This window comes from Vombatus ursinus, unplaced genomic scaffold (assembly GCF_900497805.2).
Source record: "Vombatus ursinus unplaced genomic scaffold, bare-nosed wombat genome assembly UNPS02014794.1, whole genome shotgun sequence".
NCBI lineage: Eukaryota > Metazoa > Chordata > Mammalia > Diprotodontia > Vombatidae > Vombatus > Vombatus ursinus.
In genome coordinates this window covers 21787298-21812031 of record NW_020954572.1, presented here as the reverse complement: position 1 = coordinate 21812031, position 24734 = coordinate 21787298, and the positions used below count along the sequence as shown (strand labels likewise).

The following is a 24734-nucleotide window of genomic DNA, read 5'->3' as shown; positions in this document are numbered from 1 at the left end:
GGGTCACAAAGAAGTCAGACACAATTGAACAACAATAAAAGCCTTAGGGTTCAGGTCAGATGGTATTCCCATGCTCACCACCAGCTAGGACAATTTGGATTTTGCCTACTCTTTTTATGTATATGATATGAATACCTCAGGTATTTATAACTGCTTCCTGCAAGTAGAGTTGTCAGGGAAGTTTTTCTGACTTCTTTCTATTCTCTGCAACTATTTTTGTCTCAGTTGATTAGAATATTATACTAATAAAACTAGTCACATATTCAGTCCCTACATGGGTCAGTTAGCCTGCTCTTTTCCACAGCCAAAGACTATCCATAACCGGCAAGCCATCTTAGAAATTTGTGCCCTTGGTCGCCAGAAGTCTGGACAAGAGTTTGGCTCTATGAACAGAGATCCATCCCCATTCCTGAAATAAGAGAATTATGAGTCAGTAATGTCACCTCTGAATATGATGTACAGCAAGTCACTAATATATTTTGCATGGGTTGATTGAAAATATTGATTGAAAATGATTGAAAATATGTAAGGGGGAAGAAAAAAGATCTCCCTTCATTTTGCTGTGAAATGCAGTTTTCAATCCAGTGAAGGGAGCTTACTGAGCTTGTGTTTATCTTATCTATCTGCCTTTCTTGTGTCTCTCAAATTGTTAAATGCTGTGGTGTAAATGGCTTTCCATCCCGACTACTCACTTTGTTCCTGGCCCAACCTGGAAAGTGTGGAGATATTGAGAGACCAGAGTGGTCATATGTAACTCAGAGCTTCTCCAAGTGGCCATTGCAGTCTTGGGACCCTCCCAGGGATTTGGATCTGTCCAGTGACATGAGGTATGTAGAGGGTTTGAGTTGTCCTTCTCACTCCTGAAAACTACCTTTTGCCAACCTTTGCATCCATTTGTGAAATGAGATAATATGAACTTATTTATTTGTATAAATCTTTAAGGTTTATACCCTGCTTTCTACACGACAACCCACTGAGAGAAGTAGTGCGAGTATTTTTTACCCCCGTTTTACAGTTAGGAAAACTTGGACTTTGCCTAGGGTCGAATAGCTAGGGTCAGAGCTGGAATTTGAACTCGTTTCTTCTGACTCCAAGCCCAAAGCATTTTCTACAATATCGTTTGAATGTTACATGATGTTTGCCTTTTTGGCAAATTGCAAAGAAGACCCTATTATTATTTATTACAAATAGAGATTTCAACAAATATAAACAAATTGCCAAAAAGGAATGAAATATAATTGGAATTACTTCACCTAGATACTTAGATGATCTCAGCCGTGGGGCTCCTCCTTCCAGGAGGTACAGGTTGAAACCCTCTTGTATGCCATAGTGTTCATAAATCCTCCATAGGAGAGCCCACTAATGTGTTACATTATCCATATATATGTACATCATGCCATACATGTAAATGTGTGTATATATACATATATACACATATACACATATATACAAACTCTGAATGAAATAACAATAACAGCTTCCTTGCTCCATGTCTCTTTGTGATCTGTGTACTTATAAAGTTTTGTTGCTGTTTTTAATATTGATTCATAAAATGTTAGAACTGGAAGGGACCTTAGAAATCATTTAGTCCAGGGGTTCCTAATCTGAGGTCCATGAACTTATTTTTTAATATTTTGATAACTTTTATTATAATTGGTTTCCTTTGTAAAGCTCCATATTTTATGCATTTAACATTATTATTCCAAGAAGGAGTCAGTAGGCTTCTCCTGATTACCAGAGGGGTTCTTGACATAAAAAAAGGTGCAGAGCCTGTGCTTTATTTAGTCCATGCCCCTCCTTGTACAGATATAGAAGGAGATAAGAAGGTTGAGTTCCTTTGGACCAGAACCTGGCCCTCCTGGGTCATAGCCCAAGGTTTTTGCTTTGGTGGCCACAGTTCCTTATGCAGGTTGTGCCTTCTTTCATGTAATAATGACCTACCAGGAAAAAAGCAGTGTGTCAAGTTAGGTTTTGTAAATGGAATCATTTTAAGTTGGAGAGTTTGCCATTTAAAAGAACTCTTTGAAGAATCCCTTTGTGATGCAAATAATCACTTCCTAATTTGTCTCTTCTCTCACTTTGTAGCTTCTTACAGTGAGGCACAAGTTATAAATGAAGTTAGCTGCTTTGTGCTGAGGGAGGCATAACTGGTTCTCTTGGTAACCTTCAGCACCTAGGGCCCAGGGGCTGTAGACTTAGACTCCTCAGGCTCCTTTCCTTAACTTAGTCATATCTCTCTCCCATTCCAGGAGAAGAGCTTGTTGACACATTTTAACCTTCAATGAAAATTCCACTACCTGCATGGGTAACACTCCATCATATCACCACCTTTTTCATTTGTGCTCATTTAGGAGAAGAGGGAGAAAAGAAGGCTTCTACAATTTCACTTACAGCAAAATAAAGCCCATTTCCCAACCACAAGATAGAAGCAGATCCCAGATTTGCTGGGTCAGCGTGCCAAGATACCCAACTGGGCAAACTAGAGCTTGTGGTTAATGTAGTAGGATGAGGGGCTGGGCATCAGAATGACTTCAAAGGTGCACTAAGGCCCAGCACCTTAGGAACATCACTTGTGGGAGTGTTGAGAGGAGTGAAAGGTGAGGCAGAGTGAGTAAGGATAGTAAGGCAGACCTTCCACCAGGGTCAGGTGGCAGTGTTTGGAGTTGTTCCCCAGAGCACCGTGAGTGTGTGCCCAGGCCAGGACGGTGTTTAGGTTTCATTCATTCAGCAACCCTATTCAGAGTGCCTGCTATATACCAGCCACTATGCTGAGTGCTAAAGAGGAGTAAAAAGGCAGTCTGACATATGCCTATTCAGGAGATACCATTGCCCTCATTGCCTCTGCCACCTTTCCTCGGGGCAAAGCTTTCTCGGTGTGTACCCATCAGTGACCTAACTAGGCTATGTTGAGACCAGTCTAGCAGCATCCTCTCAGAGGGTGTTGAGATAGTAAAAGGGATTGTCTGGTGAACTTGATATGAGCAACATCCTACCACACCTTCCCAACCAGGCAGGTTTGATTCTTAAGAACACGCTACTGTGGCACTCCTAAGACATTGACTGTAGAACCTAAGCTCAGAGAAGCTGTTCCTAGGTATACTTTCCAGGATAGATGGAAAAGCCTGCTTCTAGGTTAAATTGGACCCCAGCTTTCATTTTCCGTCACTCATATTATCTGACCCTGTCTAGGGTTTTCTGTCCTAATGGATTGAATAGCTGATGAAATTTTTTACTAGATACCTAACAGGGCTGAGGAAGATTATCATCTCAGGAGTAATACTTCTCTGTGGTTCTTGAACATGAGCTCACAGTGAATTTGGGAGTAAAATCCACATTCCCTTACCCATTCCCCCCTTCACCTCCTCAAAGAGGCTAAAAGTATTTCTCTTGGCTAGTTTTACCATGCTAAATTTGAAGTTCTACATAGAGGTAGAGAGCGGGCTTTCAGGCTGTGTTGGAGTGAGAGATCCCTGACCCCAATTCACACCACACTCAGCACAGCTAGAAAGGAGTGAAGATTCCAATTTTCCCAAGGTGTAAGGCTTGGACTTTTAAAATGTAGAATTATAACAGCATGGCAGAGTTCAGTATGCAGGCAGAATTTCTTCATTTCCTAAATGAGAAGAAAGGAAGCTGGCTTCATTTGGAGGTACAGACCCTTAATATAGAGAAGGGCTATAAGGAGCAGACCCAGTGTGCTTCTGAAGCTAACTAGCTACTGGCACTCATCTAGCTAGCCCCCTCCTCGGCTGTGGAAGAACTCCCAGGCTGAGAGGGAGCTCTCTGCCCTCCCAAGCAGCCCTCCCAGATGGCTTTTGGATTGTCTGATGTGAATCACAGAGTGATAACGGAGAATTGATCCCCACCCTTGGTGTAAGTCGGTTAAATAGTCTCACTTTTAGTACAATAAGCACAGCTAGGAGGATGTGGAGGAAAACAAGGAATTCCCTGCCTGTTTGTTCTGTACCTTTCCCCTCCCCCCAATCCCATGTCCTGTGGCCCTCACTCTAGGCCAGATTGAGAATCAGCCTAATAAGGACACCTCCCCTTTCTGTGCCCTTTTGCCATAACTCAGCAACCACCCCCTACTGCCACCCGCAGGGTCTTCTCATGTTTCCTTGTCCTTTCTGTTCAGTGGAAAAAGCTGGGAAACTGGTAGGATTTAGCTCTGGAAGGAATCATTTAGTCTAGCATAGTGTAGTGGGTAGAGTCCTAGACTTGGAGTCAGGAAGAGGGAGGTTCAGATCCTGCCTTCAAATGATTATTAGCTAAGTGACTGTGGGCAAGTCATCTAACTTCCCTCTGCCTCCATCTCTAAAATGAGGGTGTCAGACTCCATAGTCTGTAACGATCTTTCTCAGCTCTGCATCTAAGATTTGGTGATCTCTCTCATTTTGCGGGTGAGGAAACTGAGGTCCAGGGAGTTTGTCTGATGTTATGTGCCTTAGTTAACCTATCTCTGTATATACCTGAGAGGACTTGTACATTTGTACATCCTCCGATGCTAAATCTAGTATTCTTTCCACTATCCCACACTGCCTAAAATTTACAGTGTTAGGAATGTGTATGCTGCACATCAAGGAAATATCTACATTTTTAAAGAAGCTGATAGGACTAGGCAAAATCAAATTGCTAATGGTGGCATTACAGTCATCAGTGGGGAAGAATTTTTTTGAATAGGAACCTTCCTGGGGCTTACTTAGGCAGCTCCACATTCTGCCTCCTCTTAAGGCCAATCAGCAGCAAAAGTCTTGAGCTGAAGGTGCAAAGCCAGATTGGAATCCCATGGCCCAGAAGCACTCCCTGACCTGCCTTTCTCCCCTCACCCCAGATGTACATACAAGTGTGTGACTAGAAGTCCAAAAAGGATCCAACAATATCCCCTCTCTCAGCTTGTCCTTCCCCCTGCCACCTAGTCAGGCCTAAGCACCTTTGGTTTATGGTACCGATTGCTAGTCACCGTTATCCTGGGCCTCCACTTTGTTTGTCTTGGGGAATAGGACTGGAAAGAAGAGATTAGGATCATAGATCTGGAGTTAGGAAGGACCTTAAGACGTCACTGAGTTTAACGCCCTCATTTTACAGATGAGGAAATTGAGGCCCACAGGCCACTCAAAAGACCTGAGGAGAAAACCTCACCTTGATTCTGTACTCTAAAACTGCAGGCTGATCTAGAGGAGGCACATTGGCAGTGCTTGCTATCCAGGCCTTCCCCTTACGCTGTCTCGGGATAACGGTGACTAAAAGGACACTTCCCAATTCCAAGTTCCCTTCCCTCAAGGAGCATTCGCTTTGAAGTCACCCCAGAGACAGAGCAAACCAAAAGTCTCTGAAGTCAAGATGGTAGAGACCAAGGGCCAGTTCTCTTCCAAAGTCAAAGCATGTTCTTTATTAGGGAATTGGGAAGAGGGAGGTTCAAATCCTGCCCTCAAACAATTTAGTTCCTTTTTTTTTTTTTTTAAATAAGACCTGCGTTTTCACTGATGTAGGGAATTCCTTTTTCGAAGACTCCCTTTACCAGTGTAGATGTACTCCTGCTCTACAATTCATAGTCTTATTTGCCTAGAGTATTGAGAGGTTAAGTGATTCAGCAAGGAGATGTGTTTCAGAGACTGGACTTGAACCCAGGCCTTTCTGACTGATAGATTTCCACTATGTCACTATGCTTGCCTGACACATCTTAGCCTCTTAAATCCTTGTTCATTGATTGAAGACCCTAGTATAGTGACAAGAGCACTGGATTTAGAATGGGGAAATGGAGTTTGATTTTTGGTTTTGCCATTTATTAGCCGCGTCTTTTTGGATAAGTCATTTGGACAAGTTGCCTAACAAGCATAAACTATACATATTATTTACTCTATCTCCTGAAGGTCTTGGCCTCCTGGTTGCTTTTTATCAGGATTTCATACTACCTGGATGTTTGATGAAAAGGGGAAAAGACCAAGGAAAAAAACTGCTGGGCTGGTTTTCTCCAGGGTTCACAGGCTAGACATTACCCTAGGGCACAAGAAATATCTTAGATTGTAGAATCAGGTTCCCCACCATCACTTTCCTTGGAATTTCTTATTGGGAGTGGCAATTAGGGGCTAGCCAATGACCATATCCTTAGAAGGAGAAGGGAACCCAGAGAGTTAGCAGTAGGGTGGGGGTGAGGGATCAGCACAGCTGCCTTCCTTGGCTCTTGCCAGTGATAGAATCAAATTCCTAGTAAGCACCCCACTCCCAACAGCTAAAATAGTTGTACTTATTGGTTGATCCATTGTATAAATGAGAGGGAAAGACTAACTGTGATGAGATTCATACCTTCTTCTGATTTCTTTGGATCCTTTTTTGACTGGACTAGGTTAGACCCTTTAGAGGGGAGAGGGGGTAGGTCCAAAGAACCGAGAGCTGCTTCTCCTTTGCCCAGCTCCACCCCAGGGAAAAGCTGCTGCGGGAGTTCCCACATCAAGCTTCAAAGTGTGACTCACACCACTCTTTCTTCAGCGTGCCTCGAAAGCCCACAGCTCAGCATGCTCAAGGGAAGCTGGAGCCAAATCACCCAGCCTCTATTTGGATGATTCTGGGGTGAGGGAGGGGGCAATTCACGGTTTGGGTCCCACATAAAATCTGGGGTGGTTTTGCAGTGGTGTTTTTGATGGCTCCGAGTTTTTTCAGTGAGCTAAATGGAATTTGATAACTTCACTGGAGGGTGGGTGGTAGGGGCGGGGAGAGCATGGAGAGCCTCCCCCATTCTCATCCCAAGCTCAGAAGGGCCACAGTGTTATCTCCTGCAGGGTCAAGCAGTTGAGAGGCATCTCTTCCTGACCAGTGTAGGTGTATGTCTTTGGGAGATGAGAATGTTGAGGCTGTGGAGCTGGCTGTTGAAGTGAAAAAAGAATTCTCATGTTCAGGCCCAGAGAAGAGCCGTGAGGAGAGAGAGAAGCATAACCCCGAGACCCTTACTCCCCCTTTCCTAACTTGCTGGTGATGTCATGTTTACATGATGGAGAGGGCTCCTAGGCTGGGGCCTGAGGTCACCTACCCATTCAGCTAATTGACAAGTGTTCCTTAAGTACCTGCCTCTTCTCCTGCACTGTTTCTTTGGTCTGCTTCAGAGCAAGGGCCAAGCCTTCCTGATTCTGGTCAGTTGGATCTATGCGTGACGGCCATCTACTAGCTTAGTAGCTATGTTCCCAGCTTGGCTTTGACTCTCCATATGTGTACATATCTATGAAGGCCATGAGTCTGGGCGAGCTTGGCTTCATGGCCTTGGGCCATCCCTTGCCCCTCTGTTTTGGTGGGCTCTCTGCCTAGACCTTGAGCGGGGAGGGGAGCTGCAGCCACCATCCCAGCTCAGCTGCCCCCGATCTGAACTCCATTTCTTTCCCCACCTCCTGGGGTCCCCTGAGCTTTCTGGGGAAAGGGTCTTGGTTTTGACCTGCCCCACTCTTCCCCCCTCCACCCCACCCTCCCTCTGCCCCAGTGTCTTGCTCTTGGCCCTATCCTGGGGCCAGGGCAGGTCAGCACATGAAGCCATAGCTTTCTCCCTGGCATACTGCCTCCCCTTTCCAGTTTGCCGAGTCAGAGCTCCGGGGTGGGGGTCGCCCACGCTGATCAGACTGGTTTATAGCAGGGAGAGGAGTCCTTCTGACAGTTCCCAAAGCCCTTTCCCCCTCTCTCAGTTAGCCCATTTCTTCCCAGGAGAAGGGGGGGGGGGCGCGGGGCTGAAAGTGAGTGGCTCAGGGCTATGCTGGCCCAGCTGGCTGGCCATTGCTCAGCTTGCATTCTGATCTGTGTCCTCTTGAGTGGGCATTTGGAGTGATCACCAGGGAAGGAAGCCTTTAGGAAGCCTGAGCCCAACTCCCGTTTGGGAATTTCAGGGTTAAATCCTTGCCCAGCAGGGACTCTAACTCTGTGTTCTTTAGAGTGGAGTGTATGTGAATAACAATAGCAGTGGGGGAAATTAAGAAGGAAAGGGTGGGAAGTGGGGATGGGCCGGCCTTGAGGGTAGGCCGAAAGGAGCAGAGGAGCCTAGGGGCCAGGATTGGGTTTTTGTCATCTAGCTTGTTCGAGAAGCTGGGCCCCTATGAGCTACACCTCCCCCCCCCCCAATCCCATCCCATCCCACCCCCAGACCTAGGGTCTGCTGAGTCCTGCCTTAAGCTAGAAACTCAGCCTATATCTTTCCTGCAGCTGCTCCTTGAGTTTTTTGGAGGGCAAGTACGGTCTGACAGAGAGCAGGCATTCTAAGACTCCCTGTGACCAGATAGGTTCATCTCATCCATGCACTTTCCAGGTCTTTGGAGCCTCTTTTGCTGGGGGAAAATTTCCTGCCCAGTGCCCCTTCCCCGGTGCCTGGCTTTCGTAAGTGCAAGAGCAGGGTTTTGGGCTACCTGTCACATAGGTATGTGTTTTGGCCTGAGCACACCAGTAAGTAGAATTTCCTACATCTGGTTTGTTCTTCTATGGGGTCTGTGGTCCCAAATGTCTTCTAATTTAAGAAGCAGCATGATTTTGTGGCAAGCCATGGACATGGGAGTCTGGAGACCCCTATGTTCCAATTCTAGCTTTGACATTTGTGGTTCTGGGCAGATCACTTAGCCTTATGTTCCTCATGTATTGTCATAGTAATACTAACACTACCCACCTCACAAGTTAAAGTACACATATGAGTAAGTTGTTATTAAGCTGGAATAATACGAAATCACTGGACTTGCCAGGAGAGGGGAAAGGCTCCAGCCCCTTAACTTTTATTTGACTTGTTCTTTGCCTCTTCCTTTTCCTGAATCCCTTTGTGTTTAAACAGGGATTTAAGGCATCTGCTTCTGGGTCTGTGACTTGGACCTGCTTCCACACATACGTGTACCCACACGGGCTAAAGGATCCCAGACTGCCAGCTTCCCAGCCTTCCCTTCCCCAAGCACAGGCTGTTAGCTGCCCTTCCCAGGGAAATTGGAGCCTCTGGAGCCAGATTTGGTGATGGCTCCACAGGATTAGGTGACAGCTTCCAGGCCTATGGGAGCCCTTTGAAGAGCCAGTTTGAGGTGGTGGCTTTGGCCTGGGTGCTGGGTGGTGGGAGCAGACTTCTGTCTCCCAGAAGCCCTTTTCTTCTTCATAGAATCTAGACCCTGAAATGTCTGGCTTTGGATATGGTTCCTACTATGGCTGGAACCTTTGGGGTGGAGAGGGTAGGTAGAAGGAGTAGGCAGAAAGGAACCAGGTTGTCCTTTACTCAGAAATGTCCGACACTGATTAGACCAGCTTCTTATTCATCCCAACAGGGTCCCTCTCCTTATTCGTGAGAATGTAGTAGCTTTCTTCTTATAGAATGTTTTAACTTGAAGGATCCTTCAAGGTCATCTTGTTCAGCCCTTTCATAGATGAAGAAACTAAAGCCCAGAAATACCATCTCTGTCCATTTCCCCTTTTACTCCTAAATTGGATCATTGCTATATAACCTTCATAGGAACCTTTCTGTTCCCATGGGAACAGGGGGTGCTTGTCACCCAGAGCCACACAGCTTTTGCTTAGTTCTTAGTATACAGTCCCCAAATCATGTGAATTGGAACAGGGTGGAGTACCAGGCTGGGTTCTCTTCTCAGATTTTCTTTTTATTTTACCTTGTTCCCTGGGTCTGCTTCTCTTCCATTTCTGAATGGATATTCCTTTCCTTTTACTTCCAGGGACGAGATGGGAGGGAGCCTTGGGCTAGGAGGTTAATGGGGGACATGGGCTTTTGGGGAAAGCATTCTTTTCTTCAGTCGATCTAGAACACAGGCCTTCTGGACCATCCCTGTCTATCAGTGGTTTGAAAAGAAGAGAGTTGGAGGGGGAAAAAAATCTAGACTTGGAAAAACTGGGAACCAGGTGGTGCTTTGGAGTCCTGGTAGTAAGCAGAATGGAGCTAGCGGAGACAACTAAAATTGGAAAATGACTGCAAGGAGGAGTTGATGAAGATGAGAGTGGGCTTTGAGTGGGGGGAGCTATGCGCCTTGGCTGGGTCAGAGAGGTGTAGTGACAAGAATGTTAGCCTGGAAAGCCAGGGAAACCTCATCTCCTTCTCTGTCTCTTATCAGCTATGTGATCATGGGTGAGGTAGTTAACTTCTCAGAGCCTCAGTTTCCTTGTCATACCTGTATACCACCTACTTCGCAATATTGTTAAGGATCAAATGAAATAGTAGAAGTAAAGTGCTGTATAGAATTGTCAGTTATTACTATTGTTGTGTCTCCTACAGGTCCAGAAGCTGCTCTATGACGCATGCTCGGAGGAAATCTCTATCCCTGCTGAGCTCTCTCCCCACCGGCCGGGAGCCACTTCGAGTGGAAGGCAAGAGGATGGAGCGGCAGGAAGGCAATGAGCCAGGGGCTGTTCCAGAGGTCCCAAGCCTCCCCAATCTGCAAGAGCTTAGAAAAAACTATCCCCTTCGCAAGCGGCTCCTGGGCCCAGGCAAGCCCAAGACCTGCAAAGTGCTGCTGACCCGCCTGGAGCATGTGGCCAGCCCCCGGGGCAAGGAGGCCTCAGGATGGGTTGAAGAAATGCAGCCACTTACACCTGGCTTGCCTGAGACTTCTATCCCAGGCAAGGGTGAGACAGGTGGAGAGCAGGATACCGGGACTGATAACACCCTTCCTGAGGAACCACGAAAGAGGCGTCTGGCTTCACTCAATGCTGAAGCCCTCAATAACCTGCTCCTAGAGCGAGATGATGGGGCTGGGCTTGCTGCCACCCGGCGATGCCGAGGGGAAACTAGGAGGGCCCGAGATAAAGTGAGTGGGAGTTGGGCCTCACCAGAGAAGCCAGTCCCCAAAAGCTTTAAGGGACGGAGCCGAACTCGGGCAGGAAGACTCAAGGGTAGTAACCGGGACATTCTGCCTGAGGAAGTATTTGAAGACAGTGCCCGCCGGGAAGGTGACACTGCTCCCAAGAGACTGGCCAGCCTGAATGCAGCAGCCTTCCTCAAGCTGAGCCAGGAGCGGGAACTGCCACATCGTGCTCCCCGAAACCACACTGATGGGGATGTCCGGCCTGACTCTATAGGCCCTAAGACATTGAGACTTAAATGGGCCAAAGCCAATCGGAAAAACTGCGTGAAGGCTAGGCAGGAAGCTGGCCTAGCAGGGACTGAGGGACTGTCTAGCTGGCCAATACCCCTCGAGGGAACCTGGCCACCAGCTGCCTCTTCTGGCTCCCCTAGGTTATGTGGCAAAGCAGAGCCCCTACCCTATGAACCCTTGAGCCACGCTTATGAGAGCCCTGGGGACCTGTACCACCGGCTGCCCCTGCTGATGGGCGGGCAGGCTGCCATGAAGCCAGAGTATGGGCGCCCAGGAGAGAAGTCTCCCACTCCCAAACAAGACATACACCAGCCCTCATTCCCTCTCCCCCAGTTGCCCCCGCTACCTGTGCCCGGCAACCACTCTGACTTCGGCTGCTTCTATGGTGGCCCTGAGCTTACCACACTGAGCGGGGTCTACTTGTACTATGGTCAAAGTGGACTGCAGTGTGGGGGCTACTCGCCCTGTCCTGTGTTCCCAGAGGGGGGAGAGCTGTCCCCTTCTGCTCCCTGTGATGGGCTTCTGGTGGCCCCAAGCTCCCTGCCCACAGGGACCCCTTTCCAGGACCCTCCCTGGTGTTCAGCACGCTACTGCTGTGGAGAAGGAGAAGGAGTAGGAGTAAACAGCTACAGCCTCTGCGGGGTTCTCCCCATGTCCCTTAGTCGCATCAGCAGCCTCCATGCCACTCATGGCAGCTGTCCCTACAAAATGCCTTTTGCAGCAGGTAAGATGTCCCTGGGAAAGTTGTTTGCCTTGAGGCGAAGGGTTTCCGGGGTGACTTGTGCCTTTCTAGTCTTTACCTATGGCATAGTGTCCTGAGAGTTCTCATCCCAGAACCTTCTGCTGGTGCTAGGAGAGCCTGGCCCTGAGAAGTGGGAACAGTTTTGGCTCTGGCATTTTCAGGCAGGGTCCAGTCTCTAAGGCAGAGAACCTGAGTTTTATTCTTTCTCCCTTGGTGGGCATCAGACTGCTTGGGCATGTCTGACAGCTGAAGCTGTGCCCAGCTTATCTGCCAGGACTTTATGGAGAATAGCATGATATTATAACTGGGTAGTCTTGTCAACAGTGGGCAAGCATTTAAAATTGCTTACCATGTTTCTGCCACTATACTGTACAGTGGGGTTATAAAGATACGCCAGAAATTGTGCCTGCCCTCAAGGAGTTTACATTCTGATGGAAGAGACAGCTTGTAAACAATTAAGTTCACAAAAGATATATAGATATGTGTGTGTGTGTATGTTTACACATGGATGTATGTATACCCACTTGATGGAAGGTAATCTAAGAGGGGAAAGCAGTAGCAGCTGGGGGGATCAGGAAAGGCCTCCTGTAGAAAGTACTTGTACTATAGTCAAAGCTTTTGGATACTCCAAAATTCAATGTAGTATGACTGAGACCTAGGGCAGGCCCTGAGATGCTCATTGGAGGGTCCTGCCTACCAGTAGATCCAGAAGAAGATGCATGTAGTTTTGTAACATGTGTTTTTGATAACCTGACTGTGTAACCAAATGTTGCCATAACAATTCAGAACTCTGCTGCAATATTGACTGATGAGGGGCAGGGCCTCTCTGGCAGCCTAGCAGACTGCCCTCCTAAAGCTGCTTTTGCTAATATGTTTTCTCAGAAGCAGTTAAGAGTGTGGAATGGGCTATGCTGGTGCATAGCTGAGCCTATTTCAGATGTAGCTTTGCCTTCTGAGCATGTCGGTCTTGTCAAGTTGTGTCCTTATCATCTCTGCTTCTCCCCTTGGGAGCTGAATCCTATGACTCTGGGCCTGTTGCAGAAAGCCCCAAGCATGCATTGACCAGTGTGTGTTACGGAAGCATTCACATGGAGAGCTGAACTGAGCCCTGGGTGGAAAAGGTGGCTGGGGCATGGGACTGGGAGTGTAGATAGAGGCCTTAAAGTAAAGGCAACTATACTGGCCTTGGTGCCAGGGACCCTTGCCCTCCCTTACATGGCCCCTTAGTGTGTGGGCTCAAGTAGGATTGCTCCCTTTGGGAAGTCAGACAGGTCAGGATTCCCACAGCTTAAGCATAATCATATCCGAGCCCACAGCCTTGGTTCTTGTTGTCTCAGTGAGACACAAACACCTCAGGAAAATGTGTTCCGTGCCTGATGAATCTGTCTCTATTAAATCTTATGCCCTCCCAGGCTAATTAGAGAAAATACAGAGACCGTGGAAGTAATGCCTTTAGCGGGAAAAAAAAATCTTCAAAAATTAGAAAGTAGAATCCTCAAATGAGAAAGAGTGGGGAGTTCTTGTTGGTCTCAGCATTTACAGGCTGGCATTGCCCCTTTTCCAAGAAGAAAAGTCACCAATCTCCTCCTGAGACTAAACCCTAACCAATGTGCTTGGGTGTAGAGTTGTCCTCGTTGGGGTAGGAAAGCTGCCTTGTCGAGGTAGCAGACTCGCAGGCAGACCCCTCCCAGCATTCCACTTGGGCAGTCTTACTGTGCTCCAGGAAACACACCAGTCCAGCATTTGTACCTGCTATCTCTGCCGTGTTCTGCTTTGGTCAAGGGACAAAACAAGGAGCAGTTAGTAGAAGTTACAGAGAAACAAATTTAGGCTTGACTTTAGGAAAAACGTCTTGTAGAAGCTATCCAAAAATGCAGTGGGCTGCCTTAGGACTCAGTGGGCTCCCTGTCGTGAAGGTCTGCAAGTAAAGGCTGGATAGGCCTGTGTACAGATTCTCTTCTGGGTTTCGGTTGGACTAGATGGCTTTTGAGGGCCATGCTAACCCTGAAATTCTGTGATTTTGCTTGCCAGAGAAAGTCTGGACAGGAAGTGGGCAGCCATGACTTTTGGGGTCTCTTCCTCCCAGCTCAGACACCGACAGCTTGTAGCACCTTCTCTCTCCTTCCTAGGGAGGTGACCACATCAGCTGAGGCAATAACTCGGTCATCATTCCAGGTGGCTCTGCCCTGCTTCTAGGAGCCTGAGTTGTCAAGGAGGCACTGAGCTGGGCCTTTCCAGTGGCTCCCTCTCCACCCTCTCTATAGGAGGCTATAAAACAACTTTATAGATCAATGGGCTCTGACCAGACTGGTTGTTCCAGGTTCCATGTTAGGCTAGAGCCCTGAAAAATGAGGGCAGGGTTCTTTCTGACTCTCTTGCTACCTTTCCTTTCTCTCCTCCCCACCCCACACCAGGCAGGAAATATATGGCTTCTCTTGTCTCACCCGCCTTACAGTTACCTTGATAGGGTACTTCCATAACTAACAGGTCCAATGGTTCTCCTGTGATTGTGATAACAAAATTTCTCTTTTAGATCAGGGACTAAACTTTTGGAAACATGGGTGAAGTAGACTACAGATTTCTCCTTGACATTCTCCCTTCCTCTCCCATTAGAGAGTTGCAGGTCTCTAGACCAGCTGGACCTCACGATCCCTGTGGCTGGCCATCCAGCTTCGCCTGCCCACCCCCTCTCAGGATGTCCTGTGCCCAATGTGCCGCCTGCAGCTGAGCCCGTCCCCCATCTGCAGACACCCAATTCAGAGCCCCAGACAATGGCCCGGGCATGCCCACAAAGTGCAAAGCCTCCTAGTGGCTCCAAGTCTGGCCTGCGTACGGCACCCAGCTGCCTGCACCCCTCTGAAACTAAGGCAGTGAGTGGGCATGGCCACCAGAAGCAGCAACGCATCCAGCGTCGTCGGGCCACCAATGGCTGGGTGCCTGTTGGGACTGCCTGTGAGAAGGCTGTGTATGTTGTGGTAAGTATCTAACACCTGGTAAGGGGAGGCAAGGGACAGAGGGCAGAGCTCTTTGGGACATTGTAGTACTCTTTAGGGCATTCATCTGTGAAAGGTGGAGAGACTAAACCCTTCTCACCTACTATTCCCATGGTTCCTGCCATGAGCTCATGGGAGCTGGTGAGTTTCAGAATAGGACTATAGAGGCACCAGAGGCAGTTGTAATGTGGTAGAATGAATGCTGGCTTGGAAGGCAGAAAATACTTTCTAATCATAATTCTGCCACTAAGTGACCTTGGGCAAGTCACTTACTTTTTCTGAGCAAAGCGTGAGTAATCATAGGTATTGGATTCTGTCTGCCTGCCTGCCACGAATTCTCTGGACATCGTTGGGTATGTAGTCTTCTCACAAAACTTCTGCCTTTTTCCTGTTTCCTAGTTCATAAAATGGGAACCACTCCAAGAAGCTTTTTGGTACTCCTCTAGGAAAATGGTTATTAGACTTCTGATAAACATGGCAACTTGAAAGCCTCCAGTCAAGTTAGTAGCTCCCATGAGAAACAACATAGCAAAGATGTTTATTTTATTGAAGGAAATATTCATTAAACTCAAAGGGGAACACCAGTAAGCTCCTCCATCCAGTCCAGGATTTCACAAGGAGATGGACAGAAGCCTGTGGGCACTCTGGTCAGGGTGGCTTCAGGGGAGCCTATAGCCAGAATAATCTCTGGTAAACATAACTGAAGCCAGTGGGATCTCAGGAGCCACAGAAGGGGACAAAGCCAGCTCCCTGTGGGTGACTTCCCAAGGAAACAGAGACAGAGAGCGGAAGTGCCTTAGCAGACAAAGTTGTGGGTCCCTCTAGGAGACCTGAAGCCAGTAAGATCACTGATATCCAAAAGCCACACTAGAGGATCAAGGAAATAAAGAGTTGGGACCAAGTCCAGTAGACTATTAAGAGTTAGAAGCTGAAGCTAGGGATTGAGCCCTAACACCCTATCACAGGCCTGGATTAGGAAAAATGTCATGAAAGACTCAGCCATCCCATCCAGAACATAGGAAGGGCATTATCAGAGGACCTACCCACCTCATCCAAGAATGAAGAAGAAAGGACCTATCACAAAGTCTCAGGTAGGAATTGAGGCTAGAGATATGAGCAAACAGAAGAAAACTTCTAATACACTGAAGACTACCATGGGTTAGAAGAAGCTGAAGAAGTAAATCCACAAGAAATATAAGAGGGAAAATGGCATGGCAACAAACACTCCAGGAATGGAGGAAAGAAATGAAGCAAGAGACAAAAAAATGCAATTAAAACTCTTGAAGAAAAAATAGGAGAACAAACAGCTTAGACTAGAAGGTGAAAAACATGACTCACGTAGGAACAACCTAAAAAGCAGAATGGAGCAAACAGAACTCAGAGATTGAAGGAGACATGAAATATTAGAACAAAATCAAAAGACTGAAAAATTAGAACATGTCAGGTATCTCCTATCAAAAATAAATGACTTGGAAAACAAGGCAAGAAAAGATATTTTAAGGATCATCAGACTCCAGAAAAGCATGACCAAGCAAAAAACCGGGAAACCATGACTCGAGAAATCACAGGAAAACTACTCAGAATTATTAGAACCAGAAGCTAAAATGAAACTGAAGTCCACTCATCACTTCCTAAAAGAAACCACAAATTGAAATTGCCCAGAAATGTCATCACCTCAAACCAGAAAGTATGTGCTGGGGACATGAGATGATGGAATGTCATAGGACAGATATGAGAGTGAGGGACCAAATGGCAATGAGGAAGGATAATTAATGCCCTGAGCCCACAGTGTTGGCCCCATAAAGTTTCTTACCTCATTTCCTAACCTCTCTCTGGGAGTTCTCCCCTACCCTAATCCTTGAAAAGGAGATATACAGGGTAAATGTACTCCTTTGGCCTCCCTCTCCTTGGGTGGGGGTGGGGGGGTGGAGTGTTTATGTCAAAAGGATTATAATTCCTTTCTTCTCCTATTTTAAGACTGCAAAATCTGAAACCCACTTATATCATTGCCTAGAATGAACCAGGACCAGCCATCCGAAAGAGCTACCAGGCAGTGGAGCGTGATGGAGAGATGATCCGGGTCCGAGATACAGTCCTTCTGAAGTCAGGACCACGAAAGAAATCCATGCCCTATGTGGCCAAGATCTCTGCCCTTTGGGAGGACCCTAAAACAGGTATTAATCCAGGGAGAGGAAGCAAATGACACCTGCAATTTGACACTGGGTTAAGGTTCTCATAGTGAAGTCTCTGGCTATGGAAGATAACACCTCAGAGACTGAATGCCTCATTGAGTTTTCTCTTCAGGTTCTGTCCAGACACCTTCAGGCCCAAGCATCTATCCTGTCTCTCTTGAAGGTGCTCCCATGCCATAAACTCATCCCTGAATACTGAATTCCACACTAGTATCAGGGAGAGGGGTCAGGTGCCCTGGGCAGTTTTGGGAGTCATAAGGAATCATTACCAAAATCTAATCTGGGCAGAGAGCTCTAACCAGAGTTGACAGCAGCATGAGAACTTGAGGCCAATCTTTCTAGGATTGTCAACTCCATCCCTGAGCATCTCTATTATCTTTCCACAGGAGAGCTGATGATGAGCCTACTGTGGTATTATAGACCAGAACATACTCAGGGAGGCCGAAATCCCAGCATGCATGAGGTGAGTGCCTGAAAAATAAAGAAAAGTGAACACAGTGGGGCTGTCCTTTGGATCTCTGGGATGGGTGGAAAAAAGGTATGGATGCAGGATAGAATTGGGGATGAGGGGCAGGACATAACTTTTTCTTCTTAGCCAGGCTTTTTCCATGGCCTCCCAGAAAGCATGTACCTCTACAAAACTGGGGATTGTTCTTGCCTTCTCTACCAGCCCTCTCCTGTGGGGCCTTTCTAGTTCTTAGGGAAAAGGGAGTAGCAACACTTGTTTTAAAGAGAGAAAAGTGTCACTGAAGACATTGCAAGACTCTGCATGAGACTTGTGTCTAGAACCTGCTTCAATCTTAGTTTCTCCTATTGACAGCTTCCAGCCTAAAGATTGCCCAGTGGGTTTTCTGGCTAAAATTTGAGCAGGGAGAGGGATCTGCTTAGCCACATAGCAGTGGATTTGGAACAGGATGAGTAGTCCCACTCTCATGAAGATTGAGTTGATGTGAAAGGCAGTGTGGAAGGAATGCATAGTGCCTCTTGTTACTCAGGTTGCCTGAGCACCCCAGTTACCCCCTCAGTAAGCTTAAGTTCTCCCAGAAGAAGATTGAGCCAAGGGGAGAAGGCCCTTAGGATGCCTGGATTCTCTTCTTAGCCATTCTCTCTGAGCTCTGAGACCAGCTCTAAGGCCTCTGGCTGCTTGGGGGTTTTTGTTTGTTTGTTTGTTTGTTTTTTTACTTTAACTAGTCTAGGACCAGCCTATTTCAGATGGGGTGGAGACTTGAGAAGATCCTGGAGCCTGTCCCTTCCTCTGAGCTCCTTAGCTGACTAGGTTGAAAAGGACTGTTTTCTTTCTCCCACCCTATAAAACCCCAGTGCTGGAACCTGGGCTATGAGATAAAATGGCAGGAACACCCTACAGATTTCATACAGAGCTCCTGGAAAGGAAGCTGTTGGCAGAGGCCTTAGATGTAATTCCCTTGTTGAATGGAAAATGGAGTAGGGCTCAGGAGGTAGGGGTGGGTTCAAGGTTTGGTCTGGAGGATTGGTTAGGAGAAGATGGCTATTTGGCATTGTGAGTGATTGTAGGAACACCAGCTTAAACTTTCTCCAGGGGAGAAAGGGAAAGACTAATGATTCCTCTTCACCCTGCTTGTCTTGAGCTATGACTGCAGAAAGCACTTCTCAGTGTCTAAACCTTTTGCTGGCCTCTTTCCTCCTCTACTCTCTGGCAGAATGAGATCTTTGCATCCCGCCACCAGGATGAGAACAGTGTGGCCTGCATTGAGGAGAAGTGCTATGTCCTGACTTTTGCAGAGTACTGCAGGTAAGTGGTTCTTTCTGCCCACTCAGGCCCACTCCCCTCCTCAAACAAGACCCCTGACTTGGCGTAGAGGGAGCTACTGTCAGCCCCTTCCTCCTCCTGCCCCCACAGAGGCTTTAGAGGTACTTCTGAGGCCCAAGAGAACTTTCTGACATTGCACCTGTCTTGGGGGGATCCTCTTCTCTCACCACAGACTGGACTTGGTGGGATGGGGTGAGATACGGTAGGTGTGGCATGGGGAACTGGAGGGTGGCCTTGTCCTCAGCACTTCCCTAGAGGGAAGAGAACTCCACTGGGGTCCTCTTCAAGCACAGCTGATTTCCAGTAGGGCAGTGGAGAGCCTGGAAGGTGTTTGTTGTGGTCAGGCTCACAGGTGTTCCCATATGGGGAGGGAAGGAGGATTAGAAGGGAGAACCCTTGGACTATAGTCTGCATCCTGATGTAGGGCTCAAGATGATGGTTGTACTTTCCCCCACAGATTCTGTGCCTTGGCAAAACGTCGGGGTGAAGGTCTCCCTGGCCAGAGAGCAGCGCTGGTGCCCCCTTCGGTAGAGTACTCTACCCCACCCCACCGCACAGTGCCAGAAGACACAGACCCTGAGCTGGTGTTTCTTTGCCGCCACGTCTATGACTTCCGACATGGCCGCATCCTCAAGAACCCACAGTAGCTGCCTAATACCCAGCCCAAGGGGAAGAGCTGGCCAGGGGCATCTGGGGGGGTTCCCCATATGCCAGGGTGGTTTCCCCAGGGCAAGGATGGCAGCAGCTCAAAGCACAGCACTTGGTTAGAAAGAGCAAAAGGGACCTGGGGGAGGTGTCGTCTGGTTTGGCTGAGGGTGGGTGGAGCTGAGCAGGCCATATCTGTTCTGGCCTAGCAGAGGCCAGGGTCCAAGGAAGGTACCAGGCTCCCCCAGGAAATCTTTCCAGTGGTCCCATGGGAGGCAGTGCTTGAATGGAGCAGTCTCTCCAGAGGCCATGGAGCCTGGCCCAGAAGGGGGTGGGGTAAGATAGGGCAGGGCAGCAGGGGAGCACTCCTGGCACTGCAGCTTGTCCTTGGTGGGAGGGGAGGGGTGGGAGACCAGCTTTACCTCGCCACACTGTGACCAGCTGCTGTCCACTCCTGGAGGCTCCCTTTCCCTTGTTCAGGGATCATTCCTGCTCCCTCCACACCCCCCAGGCTCTGAGCAGACCACTGAGCCCATGCCTCAGAAAGCCAGAGCCTGTCTTCTTGAGCACTTGACTCCCTCTCCCTAGGCTAGGGGCCTGCCCCCCCCACCCCAGGCCCCTGGAGCATCCCCCTCTCCACTTCTCATCCCAGTCACCCCACAGTATACTGCTGCCATGGGGTGAGGGCGGGAGTGAGCCCAGCATGGGCCCTGTCTAGCTGAAGATGACCGGCTTCCCATCCTCCTGGCACAGAGAAGGTGCCCAGGGGCTCCTGGAAAGAAACTGCCCTACATAGGGTGTGTGTTGTTTTGGGGAGGGTGGGTATTTGGGAGGGGGGTGGGGTCAGGGAGAGAGAAAAAAAAATACTACCTGATTTGCTGGAGACTTTTTTCCCTCTTGCCTTACACGTTGCGGTTCTACAGAGCCTCCTGCAGACCTTCAACACCCAACTCTCGGAGCCCAGTCCTAAAACAAACCAAAGGAGAGCGGGGTGGCCCACCGCTCCCCCCTCCCCCACCTGCCCACCCATCCGTCCATCCTTCCCCCTGGAAGCCCTTTGTAGATTGCACTAATTTAAACCAGAATGAGAATCGACACTGTATCAGTCCGCAGACCTGCTGAGAGCTGCAGCCACTCGCTCCTGGAGTTAGGGAGGGACCTGGGTTTTCCATTTTGTTCCTTTCTAGCCTGAGTTGAGGGCCGGGCTCTGACCTCACCTTTCTTCCTAGGGATGGCCCCAAGAAAAGAGCAGGTTAGGAGTTCCCCCACCCCCTTCTCGCTTGGGCCTGGTTGGGGTGGGAGGGGGGGGAGGTGGCAGCAGTGAACAGGCCCTGTTTATTTCCTATTCATACCAAAGAGGGACCGTGATGGGGGAGGGAAAGGCTGAGACCTCGAGTCTTGCCTCTAGTTAGCTGCACTGCCAGCTGCCCACCCCACACCAATGTGTTTGCCCTCCTCACCCTCACTCCCAGTCTCTGTAGATTCATGGGGAGTTGAAGGGATCAGGCTGTGTGAGAGGCAGAGAGCCTCTTGATCTGGGGATACGCCTGTGCAAGGCCAGACCTTCTGAAGGCCTTTGTGGCACCCCTGCTTTGTCCTTGTCCTCTCTATGTCCCTTTATATTGAGGCGTCTGGGGGGGGGGGGGAGAGGGACAGTTTATATCCACTAAAGAGTGGATGAGGTCCCTAGGGTACAGAGGAGAAGTTATAAGAGGGGAGCCCAGGCCCAATTAAGGAGGAGAGGAATCTGAGGGCCCCTCAAACAAATAAGCTGATTAGGGGGAAAAAATCAGTCTGGGAGGGATGGGGATCCTGGGATGCTCAGGGCACCTTGCCCACAGCAGGCAGTAGGGGAATAATGCATGAAGGAGGCTTGGGATTGGAGCTCTTCCTGCTGCCCAGCAGCGGGGGTATCCTCAGATACCTGCTCCATCCCAAAGGATCCTCAGTGATCCTGCTAGTGAGAAAAAGCTAAGCCTCTAGCCCTCCAGAAGGAGGCCCACCCTCCCACCAGGGAGGGAAGAGACTTTGCTCCTTGGGTCCCTTCTCCTCAAGGCAGGGCACCCCACTGCCACCCAGGACTCTTTCATGCTTTTTTAATCTCTTAGATATGGAAATATTTTTTGAAACTGAAAATGCAGCTGGTAGAATTTCAATGGAAGTGTAATCCATGTAAAATATATTTTAGTTGATAATTTTGTAAAATGCACTTTTTTTGTGTCGCCCCTGGTTTCCCAGATCTGTATTTCAGTGTTTACAAGGCGGGGAGAAACCTTCCCTCTCACCCCCTTCTGACAGAGAAATTAGAAGTAATTCTTTAAGAAAAAAAATAAATTTGAGAAATTGTATTGATTTAGAAAAGGTTCACTTCTTTGGTGTCTTGTCATCTTTTGCCTGCGAGTCTGTTTTATGTGTTTGCGTGCTAACTATTGCAATGCCACTTCTCAGTCCAGAGGACTTTCCTTCTGCCCCACCCCCACCCCAGTAAAAATTGTGGGGTAAATTGGAGAGGGATTGAGGCAAGGATTGAACTCTTATGGGGATGGAGAGGAGGGACTGGAAATTGAAGACCTCTAAGATGAATGAATGAATAAGCAATTAAATGCTTGCTATGACCCCAAGCATTGTGAATGCAGTTTCAGCCCTCAAGGGACTGCATGGGAGGGGGGGTAGTGGTAGCCAAGGAAGGGTGATGGAGGCCAGTGGACATTTGATGGTTCATATGCCCAGCACAGAAGCAATGGTAGTACTGATTAGATTATTCAACTCAAAGGAAAAGGGGTAGATCAGATGACTCATGGATCATCACTAAGGTGAATTTTGTACCTTTCTTCCATCCTTTTCCAAGAACTTACCTTAGAATGGGGATGGGAAGAAATGCTTCTTAAATTGTCCCAACAGACCTACATAGTACTCTCCCTCCATCTGAAAAATGGGGGTGATTCAGGGAATGCATCACTAATATAGGTGACTCACAAGTGGTTGGTTTGGTTTAGTGTGAGTCAACTCTCAAATCTCAGTTTACCAGTGAGCAAGGTCTGCTCTGGGGAGGTAGAAGTGTTATAATAGCAACAACAGTAAAAATTCACACAGGGCTTTAAGGTTTGCAGAGTGTTTTACATATATTAATTATCACAACAACCTGTAAGGTGGGTGCAATTATTGTGCCTGTTTTACAGAGGACGAAACTACATAGTACGCATTTAAATGTTATGAGTGTAGAACAGGTAAAAGGTAATACGCAATCTGTTAACTGTTTCCCCTCACCCCCAACTCTTGAGAATTTCTTTATCTGAAGAGGAAGGGCTTGCACTGAGGTTGTCTTCCCCCAGGAAGCAGGGATAGCATCACATCCTCTCCTGTGTACCTCTGGGAGTATGCCTGAGAGGGAACGAGAATCATAGATACATTTGGTGCCAACCTGGGAAAGATAACGGGCACAAATTTTGCCCATGGGGCATTGGTGGGAAGGGTAATCTAGCAATGAGCTTGTGAGCAAAGCTATGCTGAGAGAAGACATTGTACCTGCTGTTATGGAGTTTGCCAGCAGGCAGCAGGGGGAGGGCATCGGAAGGCACCAATATGATATGACACAAGCTGGCATATGGAGTCGACTAATTATCTGTACTGCTGGGAAAGTAAAAATGGTGCAAAGAATATATAGTAAACTTTCAAACTTGGTATATGTTCACTGATCTGAGAATTACCCTCCCCCTCCCCCCCCAGCCCAGCCCTGTGAAGAACCAATAGGAAAAATCTGGAAAGACGATTTAACCAACCTCCTTCCTACCAACTCTTTGCCACTCTGTTAGAATGGACTGCAAAGCTTTCCAAACACTTCCTCCCCCACTCAACTCTTCCTGAATTCTTTTGATGGCATTCCATATTCTCAATCACTCTCGGGCCAAATCTTGGAGTCATCCTTGGCTCCATTCTCTTCTTCACGTGGTCCCGGTCCCTCCCCACTTTGCAGTCAGTCAGTTATTCCAGGGACCCATGTGCCAGAGCGGCGGTACCAACCCAGGGGGTTTCATTACATTGCTGCTTTCTTGCTGGGTCTCTCCCCACCTCAAATCAAATACATGAGTGAATACTACAGTAGTGGATGGGCAGTTCTACGTTACTGTCTCAGTGAATCCTTCAAGGGAGCCGAGCTGGGGGATACTGTTGGTCACTGTCCGAGGATCAAAGTTCTAAAGCCAGAAAGGACTTAAGAAGCCATCTAGTCCCATCCTCTCATTTGGAGGAGGAAACAGCCTTAGGGAGGTTCAGTGATTTGGCGAAGTCACAGAAGCAAAAAGAGGAAGAGGAAGGATGAGAAGCCCCCGGTCTGCAGACGCCAAAGCCAATGCCCTTTCCACCGACTATACCAAACTGCAAATGTGCCTGATGGCGCAATTCCCCATGCTCTGAATGAAAAGTATGTCCAACAGCTTGCAGCTGCAGGGCCTTGGGACGCTGAGTGGGGAGAGGCCTCCTGAGGGCGAAACTTCAAAATGGGAAGCCAAAACCTTAATCTGAATCCCAGTCCTGCCCTAGCCTGGCTGTGAGGTTGTACCAACAGCCCCGTGTCTTTCTGGGACCCAGTCCCATTCAGATTGAATGGAGTTTAACAGCATAGAACCCAGGGCAGGAGAAGCCTCTGTGGAGGGAAAAAATCCTAGGTAGAGGGAGTGCCCATCCTCCATCCTTCCCATGGCGGGACCCCTCCGTCCTAGGGCACACCAGGGTATTCAGCTGATGACTGCAGGAAGCTGGGGGTGATGAGGGACTGAGGTGAAAGGAGAGTAAAGTGACTGCCAATGCCTGGAGGTCCCCCACCCCACCCCATCCCACCCCACTTCAGTTTAGAGGACTTCAGGGCTTCTTTTGTCCATGCAGCTGGTGGGGAGGCGCAGGGCGTCTGAGTTCCTCTCTCTAAGGACCCTTGCCAGTCTTAGAGGGCTGAGCTCACTCATAGCCTTGAGTGCTTCCTATTCTCTGGTCCATGAGGGGAGAGGGGTGCGACGCCCCCAACCTTGGACCCGCGGTGCTCGGATGCCCCCCCCGGGACCCCTTCTGAAGGGGGCGGGATGTATCCCGAGCGGGAAGAGGTGGTGGGAGCCCCCAACCTGAGCCCCGGCTGGGTGGGGGCGGAGCCCTTCCTCCCGCCCTCCGCTCCATGTCACAGCTGGGGCCGGGCCGAGCCCGAGAAGGGGGAGCTGGGCCAGGCGGGACATCCGGCCTCCGCTGCTTCCCTCCTCCTGCCCAGCCGGCCCGAACCGCGGCGTCTGCAGCTCCGGACTCGGTAACGTCCCGCTGCCCGCTCTGGGCCGCTCCGCCTGGCCCGAGGCG

General features: G+C 48.7%; 1 protein-coding gene across 1 annotated transcript in view; it reads left to right on the top strand.

The window, feature by feature from the left end:
* BAHD1 (bromo adjacent homology domain containing 1) overlaps positions 1-21770 on the top strand; it is a 33182-nt gene extending 11412 nt beyond the window's left edge. Inside the window, exons 2-7 of the mRNA XM_027870114.1 lie at positions 10220-11763; positions 14395-14756; positions 16789-16948; positions 17353-17429; positions 18646-18737; positions 19213-21770. Coding sequence (XP_027725915.1) covers positions 10236-11763; positions 14395-14756; positions 16789-16948; positions 17353-17429; positions 18646-18737; positions 19213-19402 — 2409 coding nt within the window. The 5' untranslated portion in view covers positions 10220-10235 and the 3' untranslated portion in view covers positions 19403-21770. The remainder of the gene's footprint in view (positions 1-10219; positions 11764-14394; positions 14757-16788; positions 16949-17352; positions 17430-18645; positions 18738-19212) is intronic.
* Positions 21771-24734: the final 2964 nt, after the last annotated feature.